Raw genomic sequence first — 22,421 nt, forward strand, 5'->3', positions numbered from 1 at the left:
GTCCAGTGAAATAGTGCACGACAGCCTGCAAAGACGCGCATGAATCTCCCGCAGCTGTGAAGCGGCCGTTAGCGGCACTTCCTGGAGACGCTGTGACCTCCGCGTGAACTTCCGGTGCAGGAAACCTACATCCGAGGAGGCGGAGGCACGGAGGCCAGCAGCGACGACGCCACATCATTTGTTTATTGTTTGTTTGACGGTCTGTTCTTCCACTGGAGCCAATTTAAAGCTCTCCTAAAACGGACAAGACAGATAAATTCTCCATTTCCCAGACCAACGGGTCTGGGTGATGCTCAGGGTAAGCTAAGCTAAGCTAAGCTAATTCACCCACAGACTGCTGGTGAATGAGCTCGCGACTGTAGGTTACATTACCGACTAACCTTGATATTATGTCGTCGATAAAAAAAAAATATGTGATGCTAAAGTAGGATTCGCTTGTCGTTTGTTTATTCCGCCTTTCCCATTATCGTGTCTTGTCGTTTTTTCGCCGTGTCAGTTTTATACGTCTGGAATGAAGCTAGTCTTTACGCCTTTTCTCTAATTCATTGTTATTTGGAGAACATACCCTCAGAAGGTGTTCATCCGCTGACCTATTTACATTCATTAGACTTAATCGAAGGCACTTCAAAGCTGATTAAGAAGAAATAGACCTCAATTGAGTATACGTCCACTCGGCGGATTTAACAATACTCAGTCACCTTTGGTCCTCTGACACTATTTTAAGACAAATCTGAGTTAAATCCATGGTGGCACGGTGCCTCAAAGCTCTACAGGAACTTTATAAAGTGTGTTAAATCCCTTTCGGTCTTGAATAATCGCTCATGAGTTCTTCAACACGTAGGGAGGGGTTTGGCAGAGGTTAGGGGCCGTGTTCTGGGTGTCGCATATCTAACAGTTTAGCCCCAAAGCGACTTCTAAAATAAAACCACCCGGTTTAGAGTGACAGTGTGTAAAAGGAAGGCTCATCCCCACACATTAGGACGATCCGATTCTTGTGGAAACTAACTGAGAAGTTGAGTAACAGTGGTGTGTTTTCCAGAGTCTGTTATCGTAACAGATGCCTCCCTCCTCCTTTCAGATCAAGTGTTTTTCCACTGTTCACTCAACTGGGGCTCTCAAGTATTTGAAAGTGCAGTACCACTGAGGAACACTAGGTGACAGCAGTACCAGTAGACCCCAGTAGACTTTTATGGAACTAAAGTTAGTGCGGGGCTGTTCAACGAAAATATCACAGTATTTTAAGGTTCTGACAGTTTCACATACATCTGTCTACATTGGTTTGCAGGTTATTTTGTTGTTAGGAATATAACACACAATAACACACAGGGTAAGGTATCCTTCCCTCTGCCCAAATGTTACTTCTTCCTCTAAAAAGCCAAATCTGTTACAGTCAGAATGCAGTAGTCTGCAATCCAGTGGCATCTGTGGCTTTAACAGACATCTGACGCAATTTACTAAACAAATCTAATTGTGTTGAATTACAGATGCCGGGTCAACTGGACAACCTGAAGTCCAGAAAGAGGAAGAGCAACTCCAGAAAGGTTTGTGTTTCCTGGTTATAGGACACAGTGTAAAGTGAAGACTGAAACAGTATATACCCTCTGGGAGATTTATTTGCTGTAAAACTATGCCCAGTCTGCATTTGACTGTTGTTTTCATCATTTGTTAATATTCATGCGTTTTACTAAACCAGTGAACAGGACTGATGTCCTTTTTGATAGGTATGTGTTTGTCCTGTTAAAGATAAATCAAATATTTACCATTCATTAGTGAAATGTAGAAAAACTATATATTGCTGACTTGAAAACCTGCAACATCAAATGTTTCTACCAATGTTCTGTTTCATTAAGAGAAGATAAACGTCACTTGCAAGTACGTCATCTGAATGAACTGGCATTAGAGCCCGACTGATATGGGATTTTTGGGGCTGATACGATACTGGGGGCAAAAAAAAGCTGATATTTGATATATCGGCCAATAACTGATATTTTGGCCGATATATGAAATATGAGCATTGATATACACAGGAAATATACTGTGCATGAACATAAATTCTTATAATACCCAAAATATGATTCAACACAAAGAAGCAGACGACTACTAAATTAAAATAAGGAACTTTAATTAGTAACACTGTCAACATAAGGACTGTAAACCTGCTGATAAATAAGAAAAGGCAAACTGTAAACAATGATAAATAAGAAAATCAAATTGTAAACACAGTGATATAAGTAAACTGTAAACACAATGATATAAGAAAATCAAACTGTAAACACAATGATATAAGAAAATCAAACTGTAAACAATGATATAGGAAAATCAAATTGTAAACACAGTGATATAAGTAAACTGTAAACACAATGATATAAGAAAATCAAACTGTAAACACAATGATATAGGAAAATCAAATTGTAAACACAGTGATATAAGTAAACTGTAAACACAATGATATAAGAAAATCAAACTGTAAACACAATGATATAAGAAAATCAAACTGTAAACACAATGATATAAGAAAATCAAACTGTAAACAATGATATAGGAAAATCAAATTGTAAACACAGTGATATAAGTAAACTGTAAACACAATGATATAAGAAAATCAAACTGTAAACACAATGATATAAGAAAATCAAACTGTAAACAATGATATAGGAAAATCAAATTGTAAACACAGTGATATAAGTAAACTGTAAACACAATGATATAAGAAAATCAAACTGTAAACACAATGATATAGGAAAATCAAATTGTAAACACAGTGATATAAGTAAACTGTAAACACAATGATATAAGAAAATCAAACTGTAAACACAATGATATAAGAAAATCAAACTGTAAACACAATGATATAAGAAAATCAAACTGTAAACAATGATATAGGAAAATCAAATTGTAAACACAGTGATATAAGTAAACTGTAAACACAATGATATAAGAAAATCAAACTGTAAACACAATGATATAGGAAAATCAAATTGTAAACACAGTGATATAAGTAAACTGTAAACACAATGATATAAGAAAATCAAACTGTAAACACAATGATATAAGAAAATCAAACTGTAAACACAATGATATAAGAAAATCAAACTGTAAACAATGATATAGGAAAATCAAATTGTAAACACAGTGATATAAGTAAACTGTAAACACAATGATATAAGAAAATCAAACTGTAAACACAATGATATAAGAAAATCAAACTGTAAACAATGATATAGGAAAATCAAATTGTAAACACAGTGATATAAGTAAACTGTAAACACAATGATATAAGAAAATCAAACTGTAAACACAATGATATAAGAAAATCAAACTGTAAACAATGATATAGGAAAATCATACTGTAAACACAATGATATAGGAAAAGTAAACTGTAAACAATGATAAATAAGAAAATCAAATTGTAAACACAGTGATATAAGTAAACTGTAAACACAGTGATATAAGAAAATCAAACTGTAAACAATGATATAGGAAAATCAAACTGTAAACGCAATGATATAAGAAAATCAAACTGTAAACAATGATATAGGAAAATCAAACTGTAAACACAATGATATAAGAAAATCAAACTGTAAACACAATGATATAAGAAAATCAAACTGTAAACACAATGATATAAGAAAATCAAACTGTAAACACAATGATATAGGAAAAGTAAACTGTAAACAATGATAAATAAGAAAATCAAATTGTAAACACAGTGATATAAGTAAACTGTAAACACAGTGATATAAGAAAATCAAACTGTAAACAATGATATAGGAAAATCAAACTGTAAACGCAATGATATAAGAAAATCAAACTGTAAACAATGATATAGGAAAAGTAAACTGTAAACACAATGATATAAGAAAATCAAACTGTAAACACAATGATATAAGAAAATCAAACTGTAAACAATGATATAGGAAAATCAAACTGTAAACAATGATATAGGAAAAGTAAACTGTAAACAATGATATAGGAAAAGTAAACTGTAAACACAATGATATAAGAAAATCAAACTGTAAACAATGATATAAGAAAATCAAACTGTAAACAATGATATAGGAAAATCAAACTGTAAACACAATGATATAGGAAAATCAAACTGTAAACGCAATGATATAAGAAAATCAAACTGTAAACACAATGATATAAGAAAATCAAACTGTAAACACAATGATATAGGAAAATCAAACTGTAAACACAATGATATAAGAAAATCAAACTGTAAACACAATGATATAAGAAAATCAAACTGTAAACACAATGATATAGGAAAATCAAACTGTAAACGCAATGATATAAGAAAATCAAACTGTAAACACAATGATATAAGAAAATCAAACTGTAAACACAATGATATAGGAAAAGTAAACTGTAAACACAATGATATAAGAAAATCAAACTGTAAACAATGATATAGGAAAATCAAACTGTAAACGCAATGATATAAGAAAATCAAACTGTAAACGCAATGATATAAGAAAATCAAACTGTAAACGCAATGATATAAGAAAATCAAACTGTAAACAATGATATAGGAAAAGTAAACTGTAAACACAATGATAAAAGAAAATCAAACTGTAAACACAATGATATAAGAAAATCAAACTGTAAACACAATGATATAAGAAAATCAAACTGTAAACAATGATATAGGAAAATCAAACTGTAAACAATGATATAGGAAAAGTAAACTGTAAACAATGATATAGGAAAAGTAAACTGTAAACGCAATGATATAAGAAAATCAAACTGTAAACAATGATATAGGAAAATCAAACTGTAAACACAATGATATAAGAAAATCAAACTGTAAACACAATGATATAGGAAAATCAAATTGTAAACACAGTGATATAAGAAAATCAAACTGTAAACAATGATATAGGAAAATCAAACTGTAAACAATGATATAGGAAAATCAAACTGTAAACAATGATATAGGAAAAGTAAACTGTAAACACAGTGATATAAGAAAATCAAACTGTAAACACAATGATATAAGAAAATCAAACTGTAAACACAGTGATATAAGAAAATCAAACTGTAAACAATGATATAGGAAAAGTAAACTGTAAACACAATGATATAAGAAAATCAAACTGTAAACACAATGATATAAGAAAATCAAACTGTAAACAATGATATAGGAAAAGTAAACTGTAAACACAGTGATATAAGAAAATCAAACTGTAAACACAATGATATAAGAAAATCAAACTGTAAACAATGATATAGGAAAAGTAAACTGTAAACACAGTGATATAAGAAAATCAAACTGTAAACACAATGATATAAGAAAATCAAACTGTAAACACAGTGATATAAGAAAATCAAACTGTAAACAATGATATAGGAAAAGTAAACTGTAAACACAGTGATATAAGAAAATCAAACTGTAAACACAATGATATAAGAAAATCAAACTGTAAACAATGATATAGGAAAAGTAAACTGTAAACACAGTGATATAAGAAAATCAAACTGTAAACCCAGTGCTAAATCAGTAAATGTGTAGTGTTCTTTGCTTTGCTGGTGCTGGAGCCCTGGCTAACTCTTGTACTGCAGATGTTCATCTAGCTCCTGTGGGGTCTTTTGTGAAGAGGCTCCACACCTTCCTCTTCCCCTCTGCCTGTGAAATGAAAATATATACATTTAATGCATTTTGGTTAGTAGCATAGAATTTGATTCTATAGTTGGCCATTTTAAAATGAAAACAAGTGGCTGCATTTAGCTGGAAATGATAATACATAGGCTAATGTGAGGTGTTTTTAAACTAATGCATGATGTGTTTTTAAAAGGCTTATTCACTAAAACATCTTACCAATATCAATTAGTCATATTTACTAGCTAATGAAAAGTTCCATCTGCAGCCACTGGGTATTTGCAAACAGCTCAAAAATAAATACTGAAGCAAACATTAAAAAGTGACAAAAAGTTGTCTACAAACAAAATAAGTCTAATAACATGATGCATGTTTGGATTATTTCTTAACTACATTTTATGTAACAATGTAACTGCTTTCAAAACATGCAATACATAAAATTACAACTAAATACATGACTTGGAACCTTTTCAAAATTATTTTAATGAAGACATTAACTTGTGAATTTATGAGCCCCTGTAAATCCTGTATGACTGTATGAAGTGAAATGGGACGCTGTATAGTAGTCTGATATGAATGATGGACAAGGGAGTGAACAGGTGCATAGATCTGTATTTCACAAAGATGCAATTTACATAACTTTAAAACACTGAATAACAGTCTGATATTAGATAATAGTGGACATATTGATTTACAGTTGTATATGTGTTTATTTCACAGAGATGCAACTTACATAACGTTAAAACGCTGTCATCACTCTCTAAAACTTGTGTGGAAAAAAATTAGAATGTTGTCCTTGGCGTACCCTGACAGTGTTTCTGCAAGGACGTTTTTCTCATGGGGCACTCATGTGTAGTGTTGTTTTACAAAGTCACATCTTACCATGCAGTAAAATAAATGCTGTTTCTTACCTCTTCTTCTCTGCTGCAGCCCAGTGAGTGTCAGAGGTGTAACTGCGCTGCACTGGTCTGGGAGGGGCAGGGGGGGCAGGGGAGGGGCCAGGTGCTGGGGCAGTGTGCAGCACACAGACACAGGAATGGAGCGACAGAATCTCCTTGCAGCGAAAAACTTAAATTAATATATCGGTTACAAATCGACCAATGTTGATTAATCGGTGATCAGCTCTCAGTGGCATAGTGTAAATTTGTTGCTAAATGTTCTGGTAGTTCAACTTAAATGTGTGATCTCTCATGTACATGTTGTGCACGAGTCACATCACAGATTTTTATAGCAAAGATGGTGACAGGAGTAACTCCAGTTATCTCGGTTTTGTTTTTCAAGTTTTAGCATCACATGCTGATTTAGTGTTGAAATAATGTACAGAGTACAACGTTTGGTGTGTGTTCAGTTTGCAGACAACAAACCACAGAAGGAATTCAATTCAATTCAATTTTATTTGTATAGCCCAATATCACAACAAGATTCTCAAAGGGTTATATTGAGTTGGAGTCTTTCAAACAGGGACTCCTCAGCTGTCACTGTCTGTCAGATCTTGTAGTTTGTGACTAAAAACTCAGTGAGTGATGACACATTGCCTTTAGATGTGAGAGGGGATGTGTGTGTCAGGTATTATTCTACATAACGGTGCTCTGGAACTGGATTATGTCAGTGGATTCAGAATGAGGTGGTGAGGAATGCTCAGCCCATGGACCACTACTCATCCTTTGTCAGGGGACATAATACATCTTTTCTGCGAAGTCCCACTGCAAGAAATCTGAGTGCACAGCAGCTCCTGTGCACCATGTTAGCGGTTGTCAGCTGGCAGGGACACAGTTACTTCTGTAGAAATGTACACAGAGAAGAGCTGCTGTGGAAGGAATGCATCCAGATTAAAGAGAGGATTTTTGTCACTGTATTTTTTATCCTGTAAACATCTGTGAGCCTACACTGTGTGGGGAAACATGACAACCCTCCACTCTGTGTCACTTTGTTTCCTAGGCATCTTCTACAAAAAAGAAGAGTCACAGACGCACCTCGGCAGCGTTGGACACCAGTTGTGTGGTCCGAGGCTCCAGCACGGACAGACTTTCCAGCATCAGCTGTGAGTGCCACCAGTCTGCCGGCAGGAGGTGCTCAGGTTCTCCAGAGCCGGAGAACCTGGAGGGGAAGGAGAATGAGCGGAGGATGGGGCTGGACCTAGACAGCTGCAGAGTGTACAGCTACAAATACGTCACAGACCTCATGGACTACGAAGACAACAGCAAGAACCTATTCCCAGATGACGACAGTAACCAGATTCTGCCTGTGGAACACTTCTTTGGGAACTTGGATGCTTTACAGGTGACGGGGGTTGTTTTTTTTCTGCTCCACTGCTAGTAGGGATGCACCGATACCACTTTTTTCCAGACCAAGTAAGAGTACTTCCATTTGAGTACTTGCCGATACCGAGTACTGATACTAGTCCTTAACTCTTTCAGTGCCATGGGCCGATTAAATCGGCTTTACGAATACAACCTTTAAAGTGCCGCGGGCCGATCAGATCGGCTTTGGAGAACACGCCGGATGTTACCGAGCGGTTTCCTGCAGGATTCTTCAAATATTGTAAAAACGACGCAAAATACTGAAAAATTCTGTGGCACTTTTAAGGCTTATTAGCCCCTTAACTGTCTGGCACTGAAAGAGTTAATAATCCCATTCCAGTTGTTGGTTCCTTTTGTAAATGTGCTTTATTGTTGTTGTCACAGACAGCATCGCGGGTCAAATCTCAGCGTCGGGGGGGGGGCCCCCCAGGGACAGCATCAGGGGCCCCGACGTTCAATGACGCTAGCGAGAACCCTGGGATTACTTTTACAAGTACGAGAACGCTGAGTATCAGAGCCGATACCTGATACTGGTATCGGATCGGTGCATCCCTAACTACTAGTTTTGAATTCATCTTCATCTTTTATTCTAAATGACACCTTTTTGTCAAATAATTTTGCTTGGTGTTAAAACATGCGGGCTGACTTTTTTCCTCCAGGATTTCCCTCAGAGATCAGCAGCAGCGTCGACCCGTGTGCAGAAAGGCCACAGGAGGAGACATTACTACGCACCAGAGGACAGCGACCAGGACGAGGGGGAGCACAGCAGCATGCAGCAGGAGTCCAGAGGGGGGGGGCCCAGAGGAGGGGAGTCCAGAGGGGGGGGGCCCAGAGGAGGGGAGTCCAGAGGGGGGGGGCCCAGAGGGGAGGCCTGCTGAAGAGCAGCTGCACCAGGACTGTGGACGGATCCTGCTGGTACACTCACACTGATGGTGTTCAGAGTTGGACAGATGACATCCTCCACTTTCAAATGTACATACTGTTAACAAACTGCACACCAGTGCACTGACTGATGGCAATCACCACCACGTCCATCTGTTTTACAATGTGTGTGTGTGTGTTTGAGAATCACCAGGTGCTTACACATGCAATTTGCAGCCTGTAAACTCTGACGAAAACCGTCCAAATGCCCAAAAAAAACTCATTCCTCACCCAAAACATGTGGTCTGAGCTGTAACATTTAGGGTTGGGCAGTATGAACAAAAACTAAATGTTTTGAAAGTGTTCCTCCTGACTGAGCGTTCCAGTCCAGTTTGTCCTGTGCTGACATCACATCCACACAAACATGGATCAGGTCTTTGCCAAACGTATTGCCTAGCCCTACTGCCACTGTCTGTACATGCACAACATATTCCAGGTTTGTTCTGAAAGGGAACATTCCGAGTATGCTTGGCTACTGAAAATATGTATTCCACCAAAATTCCTGTTGATATTCATCCAATAACAGAGTCATTAGAACTAGAGAAAGCCCAGGTCATATGGATATTCTGCATCTACTGAATAAACGTCCAAAGAACTGGTATAAAACTGAACATTTGATATATGGAGTATCCTGTGTACATGACCGGCATCACACTGACAATCCTGTCAAATTTGGAACAATAGTGGAATATGAATGCGCATGTGAATGTAGTGTTGAATTCCGAAATGGGATGAGTCTGTCCACTTGAGGGGAACGTGTAGTTGAGCTTGTTTTCTTATTTATTGACTTTCTGAGGCTGTGTTCACAGCACTTGAATTTAATGCTGTAAATTCTCTGCAAATGTCCATATTTGTACAAAACTAAATAGAATGATGCAGTTTGAGAAAAACAAAGTTGAATACAAAGACGTCACTTTAAAATAGTTATTTTTCTGCTAAAAAGCTTTACATGTCAGAGCAGTGGAAATGCCACGTCATGTTCAGATGGAATAAACGGGGTGAAGAGCAGACTGACCAAAGAGCAGCTCCGAAGCAGGACTTTCAGATCCAGTTCTACGAGGATTTAATGTCAGCAGGAGGGTTAGGGTGAGAGGCTGAAAGTGTTAACATGAGGAAGACTTTTCCATCAGTGATGATCATCACCATCAGTGGGTCTGAAGCTTAAAGGGTGAGTTTCATCCTCAGTCAAAGTTGATGTGAAACTTCTTTATGGCAGTGCATAAAACATTCATACATACAGAGAACTAGAGGCAAAAACACAGTTACAGAAGTACAGCACGTCATTTTATGTGTGAAATTTGATAGAAAATATGAAAGTACAAAAGGCAGCATCAAAAACTATTCACTCTGACACGTCTTGGAATATTGAGCTTTTTTCTCAAAGACAGTTACAGCTTTTGTTGTAATTTCTATCTTGTAATATTGCTTTTTTTTTTTTTTTTACCCCCAGTGGTACAACTCTTATTTTCAAAAAGACAGTTTTTTTCCACAGTGCAGTCCTCCGACTCCTTTGAACATTCATAACATGATAAAAATAGTCTGTTTCATAAACTGTCGAACTGGTCTTGACTGTTTTCTATCTAAACACTGAATCATTTAGTGTTGTAGCTCAACACAAAATGACTTCAGATGTTTATGGTGATGATTGTCATTCTCTTCATCCTGCACTCAGCAGGTGTCATTCATTTAACAGCACATCTGTGGCAGCTGGAAAAAAGTATCAGTACACACTTAAGACATTTACCAAAATTCTGTTCAAGATTGTACAACTTTAAAAGAAAAAAAAAAAAAAAAAAGAGTAAAAACACTGATTTTGCAACGTACTAAGTGAACTGTGGAAAACCTAACTGATACTTAGAGAATCCAAGCCTGAGGTTCACAGTCATTTGCACAACCATTGTTAAATTTTGTATTTTCTGATCCAATCAGATGTTTTCTATATTTTTACTGCCTTTGAGCTCATGCCTTATTTATACAAGCGCTTCATACTCTGCTATGCAATTGTTGGACTGAGTAAATGTTTCATTGTATTCAGACAATGCATCAATGTCATGACAATGTCATTACTGTGCCAACATGGGAACAAATAAATGGCTTTCGTGATTTTGACTCTGGACTTGTGTCGGCTCGGTAGTTTGGCTCCAGATCCCCTTCACTCAGCCGAGCGGTGTCGTGTCACCTCATCGAACGGATTCAAAGCCTCAGTTCAAGCGCCTCCTCTTCCCTCCGGCCTTCTGCTTCGTGTTCCCTTTGTAGATCTTCTGGTCGTCACACAGCAGGTTGTGGGCTCCCTTCTTGTGACACACGATCTGGACCAGTTTCAGGTTGTCCCTGGTGAACAGCATGCGGTAGAAGTAGTCCAGGTTCAGGTCGCTGCTCGGGTGGTTTTGCAGCGCTCCCAGCAGTGCCGGGATGATGGCCCTCTTCTTCTCAATCCTGAACACGACATGAACAAGAAAGATCGATTATGGACGATTGGAAACCTGGAACACATTGACAGCACAGATGTAATCCAGCGGAACGTCTCAGTACGAGTTCACCGCAGAACCACAAATTCACTGTACAAGCTGCGGCTCTGGAGAAGTTCTGTCTGGAAGTATGAGCGGGTGTTCCTTCAACAGGTGGAGGTGGTGGAGGTTATCTGGACCAGGAAATGAAAACAAGTGTTGGCAAAGTGCACAGAGGATTCACATTTAGCTGAAAAAAATCCTCCAGACAAAGTCCAGGCAGTGGAGCTGCTTTTACTGACAATGGTCTGGAGCATTTTCACATTTAAAAAGCACAACAAAGCACATTTCTCTGGATAAGTTTATGATGAAATGACCTGAAGAGAAGAGAACCTCATGAATTTGGTATATTTGGTTTTTGTACTTCATATATTATTAGCACAAATATGATGAACTACTTTTACTGTCTACTTTTGGAGTAATCATACTCAAAAATCCATTCCAAGCTACAAGAGTCTTTGTTTTTTCATCTGAAATAGGCTTTAAGACTAAATTCAATGATGAATAAAATTAATTTTTCTAATAACTTCCTCATGAATTCAGTATATTTGGTATTAGTACTTCATATACTATTAACACAAACACCTTTATTTCATGGACATGAATGCACCACCACAGGGATTCACATATTCAGTCATTTTTACACCGTTTAAACTCCAGAAGGAAGGAAACAAACAAATGTAAACACACTGAAAAAAGGGGAAAGGGAGGGTTGTTCACTTTTCAAATATGTACTTGGCATATACAACATAAATGTCATCACCTTCCTAAAATAACTGTCTAAGTCATTAAAAAAAAGACTTTTCTGGCTAAATCCTGCCTAAGTCCAACTTCTTTTAGTTCTGGGGCCAGGTCCAGCCCAGTGTGACCTCCAGTGGTCCGGACCAGTACAATAAGCCCGTTTACAGCGATGCGTATTTGTTTTATTTGTCTCAAACTTTGAAAGAAAAAAGAAGTAAACAAAACAATAAAATCAAGAAGTCAATTATATATGCACCCATCAATGGTCATTAATCACAGAAAAAGCAACAAAATACAATAAATGTATAGATCATAGTGACAGGCAGAACACTGTTAAAACTGGGCTTATTTTTCTGAAGGAACGTCAGGTTGTGTTTGTTTAGATAATTCCCATTTTTTGTGAAAGGATGGTTAGTAAATGTAAACATTTTCCTCATGTAATTTTACTTTTTTCACACTAGAACTAAAAAAAAAAAGAAAAACGAAGTGGTCATAATGTACAGCGTAATATAATATGATGGTGTTGGTGTGATGAGATCCTGTTGGCCTGTCTGTGGCCTCTGAGCTCACACAAGTTCAAGACCTTCAGTGTTCATGTTGTACTTGGCATATTCATACGGTGGGCCGGACCGGACCCTTTGGCAGGACGCTTTTGGCCCACGGGCCGCACGTTGGACACTCCTGCACTAAATCATCAAATACCCAATTTCAGGTTCAGTTTGTGTTTCCTGAAAATCTGAACAAATTCTGTCTTTCAGGAAGGTGGTGATACCAAACCTTCTGGTTCTACATGACAGTCTGGGCTTTCTGCGCACTTCCACAACAACCCCCCCCCCAGGAAGCACACCTGATAGCTGTCGGATACACCCCGGAAACTGTCACCACGTCATCATCACCTGATTCGCCCGCAGGTGGCGGCAGTTTTTAAATACCTCCCACATCCGCATTCCACGGTCGCACAGAGTCGACACGACACAAGAAGGTAGAAGAGTCAGAGCCAACGCCCACAGAGAAGACCCAGGACGGAGGTTTGACCCCAGGACCAGCACCAGCACCAGCACACGGACCAGGACCAGCACACGGACCAGCACACGGACCAGCACCAGCACACGGACCAGGACCAGCACACGGACCAGGACCAGCACACGGACCAGCACCAGCACACGGACCAGGACCAGCACACGGACCAGCACCAGGACCACAGCCCACTGCTGCTTCAGCCATTCATTTATTCCTCTGCCGGTTCATCCAATCATTCGTTCATCTGCCGGTTCATCCAATCATTCGTTCATCTGCTGGTTCATCCAATCATTCGTTCATCTGCTGGTTCATCCACTCATTCCTCTGCTGGTTCAGCCATTCATTCATTCCTCTGCCGGTTCATCCATTCATTCATTCATCTGCTGGTTCATCCATTCATTCCTCTGCCGGTTCATCCATTCATCTGCTGGTTCATCCAATCATTCGTTCATCTGCTGGTTCATCCACTCATTCCTCTGCTGGTTCATCCATTCATTCCTCTGCTGGTTCATCCATTCATTCCTCTGCTGGTTCATCCACTCATTCCTCTGCTGGTTCATCCAATCATTCGTTCATCTGCTGGTTCATCCATTCATTCCTCTGCTGGTTCATCCACTCATTCCTCTGCTGGTTCATCCAATCATTCATTCATCTGCTGGTTCATCCATTCATTCCTCTGCTGGTTCATCCACTCATTCCTATGCTGGTTCATCCAATCATTCGTTCATCTGCTGGTTTTTTAAACTGGTTTTAACTTTTCAAACAGACTCTGCCCCTAACTATTGACACAATTCTAACTATAATTAATACCTCACTAGTTACTGGCTACGTGCCACAATCTTTTAAATTTGCAGTTATTAAACCACTTCTGAAAAAACCTACTCTAGATCCTGACCTCCTGGTCAGTTACAGACCTATATCTAATTTACCCTTCCTCTCAAAAGTTCTTGAAAGAGTGGTAGTTAAACAGCTGTGTCAGCATTTACAGGACAATAGTTTATTTGAACACTTCCAGTCTGGCTTTCGTGCTCATCATAGCACTGAAACCGCATTAGTCAAAGTAACTAATGACTTGTTATTAGCTGCTGACGATGGTTTGGTCTGGATCCTGGTCTTATTGGACCTGAGTGCAGCTTTTGACACTATGGACCACAGTATCTTACTGCAGAGATTAGAATGGGACAGAGGCATTAGAGGAGCAGCCCTCTGCTGGTTTAAATCCTATTTATCTAATAGGTACCAGTTTGTTCATGTAAACCAACAATCATCAACATATTCCAGAGTTAGTTGCGGCGTGCCACAAGGGTCGGTCCTCGGGCCCATTTTGTTTACACTATACATGCTGCCTTTAGGTAACATTATTAGAAAACATGGCATTAATTTTCACTGTTACACAGACGATACACAACTGTATTTATCGATTAAACCTGATCAGACCAGACAAGTAGATAAACTAAGTTCCTGTGTCCGTGACATTAAAACCTGGATGAGCGCTAATTATCTTTTACTTAACCCTGAAAAAACAGAGGTCATTCTAATAGGCCCTAAAAATGTGACAGACTCCCTAACTGACCAGATAGTCACTCTGGACAATGTGAGTGTAGCCTCTAGCACCACAGTTAGAAACCTAGGAGTTCTATTTGACCCAGATCTATCATTTAAACCACATATTAACCAAGCCTGCAGAACCGCCTTCTTCCACCTGCGCAACATAGCCAAAATTAGAAATATTCTATCTAAAAATGATGCAGAAAAATTAGTTCATGCGTTTGTTACATCTAGATTAGATCACTGCAACTCCCTTCTCGTAGCATGTCCTAAAAGCTCTCTAAAAAGTTATCAACTGGTTCAGAACGCGGCAGCGAGACTACTAACAGGAACAAATAGAAGAGAACACATCACCCCTGTGCTCCAAGCCCTTCACTGGCTTCCAATTGAGTTTAGAATTAGATTCAAAATCCTCCTCCTCACATACAAGACCATTAATGGTATGGGCCCCTCCTATCTCAGAGATGCTCTGGTGCCGGACCATCCCAACAGAACCCTTCGTTCTCAGAATGCAGGTCTACTGGTAGTTCCCAGGGTCTGTAAAAGTACAGTAGGAGCTAGAGCCTTTAGTTACCAAGCTCCTGTTTTATGGAATCAGCTTCCAGTTATCATTAAAGAGGCCGACACAGTCTCTACATTTAAGGTCAGGCTAAAAACATTCCTATTTGAAAAAGCTTATGGTCAGGCTAGTTCAAACCAGACTAAACCCACAGTTCAGTCTAAGCTGCCCTAGGAGCAAGAATGCTGGGGGAAGTCCAGGCACTGAGTCCTATCTCCTGTTTCTGGTTCTACGTACCATTCTGGTCTGCACTTATATTTTTAATATTTAGCCAACTTAGTTTGTGCAGTGCTATTCACCCGATGTCCCCTTTCCCCACTCCCCTCCGGGGGAGTGGCTACTTTTTCAGTTGTAACCACTTGGGAGCCAATGATGGCAGGATCTGCGCTGACCATCTGTGTCCTGCCCTGTCCTGTGTCCTGACCCCCTCCCCCACCTGTCTGGATGGACGTCCTCGGCCTCACCACTGTGGATGGGCCTCCTCGCCCCTGCCTGTCTCATCCAGCGGGATGGACCCCCCATGTGTCCACCCTACTGCATCCTTGTAGACTAGAACTACATCTGCAAATGGACGTCCATCAGTCCTGGTGCATCTATAGCCTGTCCGTCCATGGGAGTGGATCTCTCCTTCACTGTGGTTCTCCCCGAGGTTTCTCCCTTTTCCCACTGGGTTTTGAGTTTTTCCTTGCCGAGAAGGAGGGTCTAAGGACGGGGGATGCCCTGGACATGACTCATGTTCTGCTGTTTATTTGACTGTTGTTTACTCCAACTGACTCTGTAAAGCCCTTTGAGATAACCTGGTTGTGATATTGGGCTATACAAATAAAACTGAATTGAATTGAATTGAATTGGTTCATCCATTCATTCCTCTGCTGGTTCATCCGCTCATTCCTCTGCTGGTTCATCCGCTCATTCCTCTGCTGGTTCATCCGCTCATTCCTCTGTAGGTTCATCCACTCATTCCTCTGCTGGTTCATCCATTCATTCCTCTGCTGGTTCATCCACTCATTCCTCTGCTGGTTCATCCATTCATTCCTCTGCTGGTTCATCCACTCATTCCTCTTCTGGTTCATCCATTCATTCCTCTGCTGGTTCATCCATTCATTCCTCTGCTGGTTCATCCACTCATTCCTCTGCTGGTTCATCCACTCATTCCTCTGTAGGTTCATCCACTCATTCCTCTGCTGGTTCATCCATTCATTCCTCTGCTGGTTCATCCACTCATTCCTCTTCTGGTTCATCCATTCATTCCTCTGCTGGTTCATCCATTCATTCCTCTGCTGGTTCATCCACTCATTCCTCTGTAGGTTCATCCATTCATTCCTCTGCTGGTTCATCCATTCATTCCTCTGCTGGTTCATCCATTCATTCGTCTGCATCAGAAGCCGGTCATCTCATCTCATACCAGTACTCCAGCAGCCATAACCTGGACTGGATTCCAAACTGACTGGACTGGACTGACTAAATGACAGGACAGGGTGTGAACACATTGGGTTTTTTTGTTTGTTTTCTCTAAAGCCCTGAAGTGGAACTGTGCATTTTTTGAAATTATTATTTTACTAATGAACTGAGATGAACTGAATTATTTTTTTCCTGAGAAACTGTGAAAAACCTGGAATGGATTTTTTTTGTTGAAATGAACTGAACTGTTTTTTTTTTTTGCCTCTTCTGATGATGAACTGATATAAACCCAGAGTGGACGTTTTGTGTTTGATTTTACCTGGTTGGTGGATTTTTTTGAGTTTGGAGTTTGGGGGCGGGGGGGGGGGGGGGGCTGTGTGCTTGAATTTGTGTATTTTTGTGCAATCATTTAATACATGATTCTGAATTTGAAATGGTTTAAATGTGTGATTTCTTTTTCTGTCATTTCATGTGTAGGTGTTTGTTTAATTTAGACGTGCGTCCTTTGTGTGGTTTGAGACACGACAAACAGACAAAGACTAAACTGACTTTACATCTTACATGTCAGGAGACAGACCTGGCTGGGACCCCTTAAAAATCATATAGTGTCGAACTCAAACTGTCACAGCATGTTGGAGGGGGATCTGGACCCTGTTCAGTCCTATCAAGCAGGACTTTGGAAACCCAGCGGAACAGTCTAAATAAAGGTCATCAAAACTGACAAGCACTCATTTCAACTGCACATATTTGAAAGCACTAAACTGAAGGCAGTAGAAGGGTGTGTGGAGGCCGTGCACGGTGAGCGCTCTCACCTGTGGTCCAGGTTCCACATGCTGAACATCACCCTGCTGTCTCTGCTGCTGTAGGGGTTGATGGAGTGCAGAGACAGACACGCCGCCTGGTCAAATGGTCCCTGAGGAGGTGGAGCAGAGGAAAAGCCTGGCATGAGTGAGGGTCCCAGTGGAATCCTGCCGGTCAGTGTGTGCTTCCGTCTGTCCAACCTGGCAGGTGAACCATCCCTCCCCAGTGCAGAGGCGATGGCACTCTTTTTCTGTCCTGTCGAAGTAGCGGCCGTTGTACCCAGCCGACTTCAACATGTGTGCCAGCTGCTCTAACACTTTCACAAACTCTGCTCGAACTGCAGCTTTGGCAGCGTTGTCCACCTGAGGACACACACAATGCACGAGTTCAGTAACAGGAACACACACACACACACACCAAGGTTATGATCGTTAACCAAAACTAACCAAATAACCAAAACTAGAACTGAAAAAACATTTTCATTAACTGAAAAATAAAAACTAGAATTAAAAGAAAAAAACATAATTAACTGAAACTGTATTGTGTGTTTACAAAACTAAAACGGAGAAAAATTATGGATAAAATTCCTTTCGTTTTTGTCAATGTTGGATTGATATGAAATCAATTTATTTCACTCTAGCAATTTTAGCCGCTGGCACCATACGACACTTGACGGTCCGTCACTTCTCATCATTCGTCGTTTAGAGTCGGCCTCTCGTCCACATTCTACCTTTAATCATAGAGATTAAAGCTGGGAGAAAGCAGCAGAGTCCTGTCTGAGATTTATTTGAATACGACGGCGAGGAAGAGAAAAAATATGAAAAAACTAAAGCTAATACTAAAACTAAGCATTTAGAAGAAAATGAAAACTAATAAAAACTATCAAACCTGCTCTAAAAACGAATTAAAATGAACTGAATGAGAGAAAAAAAGTCCAAATTAAATCAAACTAAACTAGAATGAAAAATCCAAAACTATTAGAACCTTGACACACAGACACACGCAAACACACACACAGACACACACACACACAGACACACACACACACACAGACACACACACACCCACACACACAGACACACACACAGACACACACACAGACACACACACACACACAGACACACACACACACACAGACACACACACACACAGACACACACACACCCACAGACACACACACACAGACACACACACACAGACACACACAGACACACACACACACACAGACACACACACACACACACACAGACACACACACACACACACACAGACACACACACACACACACACACAGACACACACACACACACACACACAGACACACACAGACACACACACACACAGACACACAGACACACACACACACACACACACACACACACTGCAGGATCAGGCTGACCTCTTTCATGTAACTTCTCATTCTGCTTTCACAGTTGTACTTCATGTAGGCAGACTTTGTCTTAAATCGAGCTTCGACACCTGAAATAAAAGCGAACAAAGCCAACAGGTCATTCTGTTGATCATCTCCAACACAACCTGTGATGGAGAAAAGTGCATGACATTTATTTATAATACCTACTTAGAAAACTGAGGATATGTGGAATTTTATTTATTTAAGTGAAACAATATAAGATTTTCACCATACAATAAGATCAGAAAATATCATGGTTATCAATTTGACAATAAACCTTAAAGAAATAAAACAAAGTCTTTTTGGTTTGAACAAACACATTTTTAAAATGGAGTTACACAAAACAGCTGTAGATCTGCTTGAAGAATTAAAGGAGCAAGACATAAAAAACTGGTGTGTTCAAAAACAGCCTCAGCTGTGCAGCTGTATTTACCACTGCCTACATCTGACAGAACCACAGGAACAGCAGACACAGGGTGGAAACTGGGGCACAGGACTATTTGAACATTCAACATTTTTAGTTTTGGTACAGATGTAGTTCAGGTTGCATGATTACAGTAAACAGTCAGCTACAGCTATTAAAACTACTGAGGTTGTATAATATATCCACCAAAGGCAGGACGCTGTGTGCAGAAAATAGTTCCAATGTCCTGCATGTCCTGTTCTATCTGAAGCCAACCCCAGCTGAATGTGTGAGCTTATCAGGTTCTGGTTCTGTGTTCTAGTCCTGGTTCTGTGTTCCAGTCCTGGTTCTGTGTTCCAGTCCTGGTTCTGGTTCTGTGTCCCAGTCCTGGTTCTTTGTTCCAGTCCTGGTTCTGGTTCTGTGTTCCAGTCCTGGTTCTGGTTCTGTGTTCCAGTCCTGGTTCTGTGTTCCAGTCCTGGTTCTGTCTCTGTGTTCCAGTTCTGGTTCTGTGTTCCAGTCCTGGTTCTGGTTCTGTGTTCCAGTCCTGGTTCTGTCTCTGTGTTCCAGTCCTGGTTCTGGTTCTGTGTTCCAGTCCTGGTTCTGTGTTCCAGTCCTGGTTCTTTGTTCCAGTCCTGGTTCTGTGTTCCAGTCCTGGTTCTGGTTCTGTGTCCCGGTTCTGGTTCTGTGTCCCAGTCCTGGTTCTGTGTCCCAGTCCTGGTTCTGTGTTCCAGTCCTGGTTCTGGTTCTGTGTCCCAGTCCTGGTTCTGTGTCCCAGTCCTGGTTCTGTGTTCCAGTCCTGGTTCTGGTTCTGTGTCCCAGTCCTGGTTCTGTGTCCCAGTCCTGGTTCTGTGTTCCAGTCCTGGTTCTGTGTTCCAGTCCTGGTTCTGGTTCTGTGTCCCGGTTCTGGTTCTGTGTCCCAGTCCTGGTTCTGTGTCCCAGTCCTGGTTCTGTGTTCCAGTCCTGGTTCTGGTTCTGTGTCCCAGTCCTGGTTCTGTGTTCCAGTCCTGGTTCTGGTTCTGTGTCCCAGTCCTGGTTCTGTGTTCCAGTCCTGGTTCTGTGTTCCAGTCCTGGTTCTGGTTCTGTGTCCCAGTCCTGGTTCTGTGTTCCAGTCCTGGTTCTGTGTCCCAGTCCTGGTTCTGTGTTCCAGTCCTGGTTCTGTGTTCCAGTCCTGGTTCTGGTTCTGTGTCCCAGTCCTGGTTCTGTGTTCCAGTCCTGGTTCTGGTTCTGTGTCCCAGTCCTGGTTCTGTGTCCCAGTCCTGGTTCTGTGTTCCAGTCCTGGTTCTGTGTTCCAGTCCTGTGGTCTGGATGCACATCAGTCTAACAACAGAAGTGGGTGGGACTTTGACTGGAGGAGAACTCAACTCATTCAACCAAAGTTCTATCAGTGATCAGTAGGAACTATAGGAACTATACCACAGCTGTTGGTGTCAGACTGCAGTGGAAGCTCCTCTGACCCTAAAATGACTCCCATTAAATGCTCAAATCTGTTCAGTTGTTTTCATTTCATTGACTCCAAATGTGTTGGAACACGTTCATCTCTCAGACCAGTTGGTTCAGAATCAGTTTGATCCCAGATCAGTGGACTGGATGTTGTTCACTTCTCCTCCATTCCCGTGTCTGTGTTTGTTCATTCCATCTCTGCTCAGTGCATTTGTCGTAGACGCTCAGCGTCCATGCACTTCAATGGGACTGAGTGGAACTGCTGGAAAAACCACTACAAACTGGACCAGCACTGGACACATGACACCGTGTTGTCCCGCCCCCGGACGCTCGGCGTCTCCGGGGGCGAACGGAGCTGTGGGCGGAGCTCGGCCGGGCCGGACGCTGAGCTTCCACGTGCCACTCGGTCCAAAGGCTGAATGTGGTCTGATTGACAGCTGTTTTCAGATGTGCTCCTTCACTGACACAGTTCAGTTTAATACGTCACACATTCTGCTGTGGAATCACAGAAACCAAATGAACTGTTCATTTACTGACCTGGAAGAAAACACAAGCACTGGACTAACTGGGTTCAATTTAACATAATTTCAACATTTTCTTGTTTACTTGGCACAATAAGGTCACTGAGCATTTTCTTAAAAAGGAACGAAGGGACAAATTTATGTTTAAATAACCTGACTTTTTTTTTTTTTTAATGTAAGCCGAAAATGAGCTTCCCCTGTCTGAAAGACGAACAGCCGACACTGGACTAGACTGATTTCTGTAACCATTTATATGTTATAAACCATTAAAATATGGACCATTAGAAGGAAAGACACATTTTTAATATTTAAAACATTCGCCAAAAATAAAAAAAAATATATAAATATCTCAAAACTGTGAACAAACTTTGTAGACATTGTCCAAAAGAAGCTACGAAAAAAATTCTAAATAAATTTGACCAGTAGTTTGGTCACAGAAGATGTTTGAAGAAACTGCTGACGAAGACGACGGCAGACACAGAACTGTGACTGTAGCTCAACGCTGATCGGCCGGTGAGCTAAAAAACCGAACGCACTGATCTGGAAATGTCAGAAATCCCTGTTTACAATAGAACATAGAAATATGTCGAATGTTTAAAGTGAAAAAACGTACCATTTTAAGAACAAAACAAGGTCATGTTGAATTTGATGGCAGTCACATGTGAATAAGGCTGGAGAAGTCAGTGGTGATCCAAAGTAACTGGAGGAACATTTTACTCCTGAGTAGGTGAGTTATGAACAGGTCAATAACATGATTGGGTCTGAAAAGAGTAGGTCCGAGTCTGTCAGAAGGACAGATGGACAGAGGTTCACCAGTATGACAGAATCAGTCCTATGTGAACAGGACGCACAAACACTGCAGTCTTCTCTGGGCCACAGCGCATTTCAAACGGACTGAGGCAAAGTGGAAAACTGTTGTGTGGTCACAACCAGTGAAACGTGGAATTTGTGGAACTTTCTGGAAACCACAGACGCTGCGTCCTGAAAAAGGGGAGCAGGATCATCTGGCTCATTACGGATGTTCAGTTCACACACACATGCATCTGGAGAGTCTAGTTTGGACCAGTTCTATATGTAGTCTGTCATCAGATAACTTCTGTTATGACTTTGGTGCTACAGAAATAAAGTTTGATGGATCTCTGATGGTATGGGGCTGCATTAGTGCCCGCTTGCACATCTGGAAAGTACCACAGGTACTTAGCTTTTCATGTGCACTTTCAGCATTTTGGCTTCATTTTGATTAAAA

The 22,421-nt window shown here is 40.5% G+C and overlaps 2 protein-coding genes across 2 annotated transcripts in view; one reads left to right on the forward strand and one right to left on the reverse strand.

The window, feature by feature from the left end:
* cunh1orf174 (chromosome unknown C1orf174 homolog) lies at positions 1-10,926 on the forward strand. The gene is made up of 5 exons (XM_030130016.1): positions 1-298; positions 1,485-1,541; positions 7,541-7,882; positions 8,562-8,698; positions 8,772-10,926. Exons 1-5 carry the CDS (start codon positions 290-292, stop codon positions 8,830-8,832), a joined length of 606 nt encoding a protein of 201 aa, XP_029985876.1. The 5' UTR covers positions 1-289; the 3' UTR covers positions 8,833-10,926.
* LOC115416268 (DNA fragmentation factor subunit beta) overlaps positions 9,700-22,421 on the reverse strand; it is a 19,900-nt gene continuing 7,178 nt past the window's right edge. The window contains exons 4-7 of the mRNA XM_030130015.1: positions 18,800-18,879; positions 17,601-17,762; positions 17,412-17,512; positions 9,700-11,259 (exon numbers count right to left, since the gene is read on the reverse strand). Coding sequence (XP_029985875.1) covers positions 11,025-11,259; positions 17,412-17,512; positions 17,601-17,762; positions 18,800-18,879 — 578 coding nt within the window. The 3' untranslated portion in view covers positions 9,700-11,024. The remainder of the gene's footprint in view (positions 11,260-17,411; positions 17,513-17,600; positions 17,763-18,799; positions 18,880-22,421) is intronic.

Source organism: Sphaeramia orbicularis, unplaced genomic scaffold (assembly GCF_902148855.1).
Source record: "Sphaeramia orbicularis unplaced genomic scaffold, fSphaOr1.1, whole genome shotgun sequence".
Classification (NCBI taxonomy): Eukaryota; Metazoa; Chordata; class Actinopteri; order Kurtiformes; family Apogonidae; genus Sphaeramia; species Sphaeramia orbicularis.

What these genes read in the sequence shown, in the direction of transcription:
- cunh1orf174 (XM_030130016.1), top strand. An exon ending in GGAACTTGGATGCTTTACAG is followed by an intron (nt 7,883 to 8,561) that starts GTGACGGGGGTT and finishes TTTTTCCTCCAG; the next exon opens with GATTTCCCTCAGAGATCAGC. An exon ending in CAGGAGTCCAGAGGGGGGGG is followed by an intron (nt 8,699 to 8,771) that starts GCCCAGAGGAGG and finishes CCCAGAGGGGAG; the next exon opens with GCCTGCTGAAGAGCAGCTGC.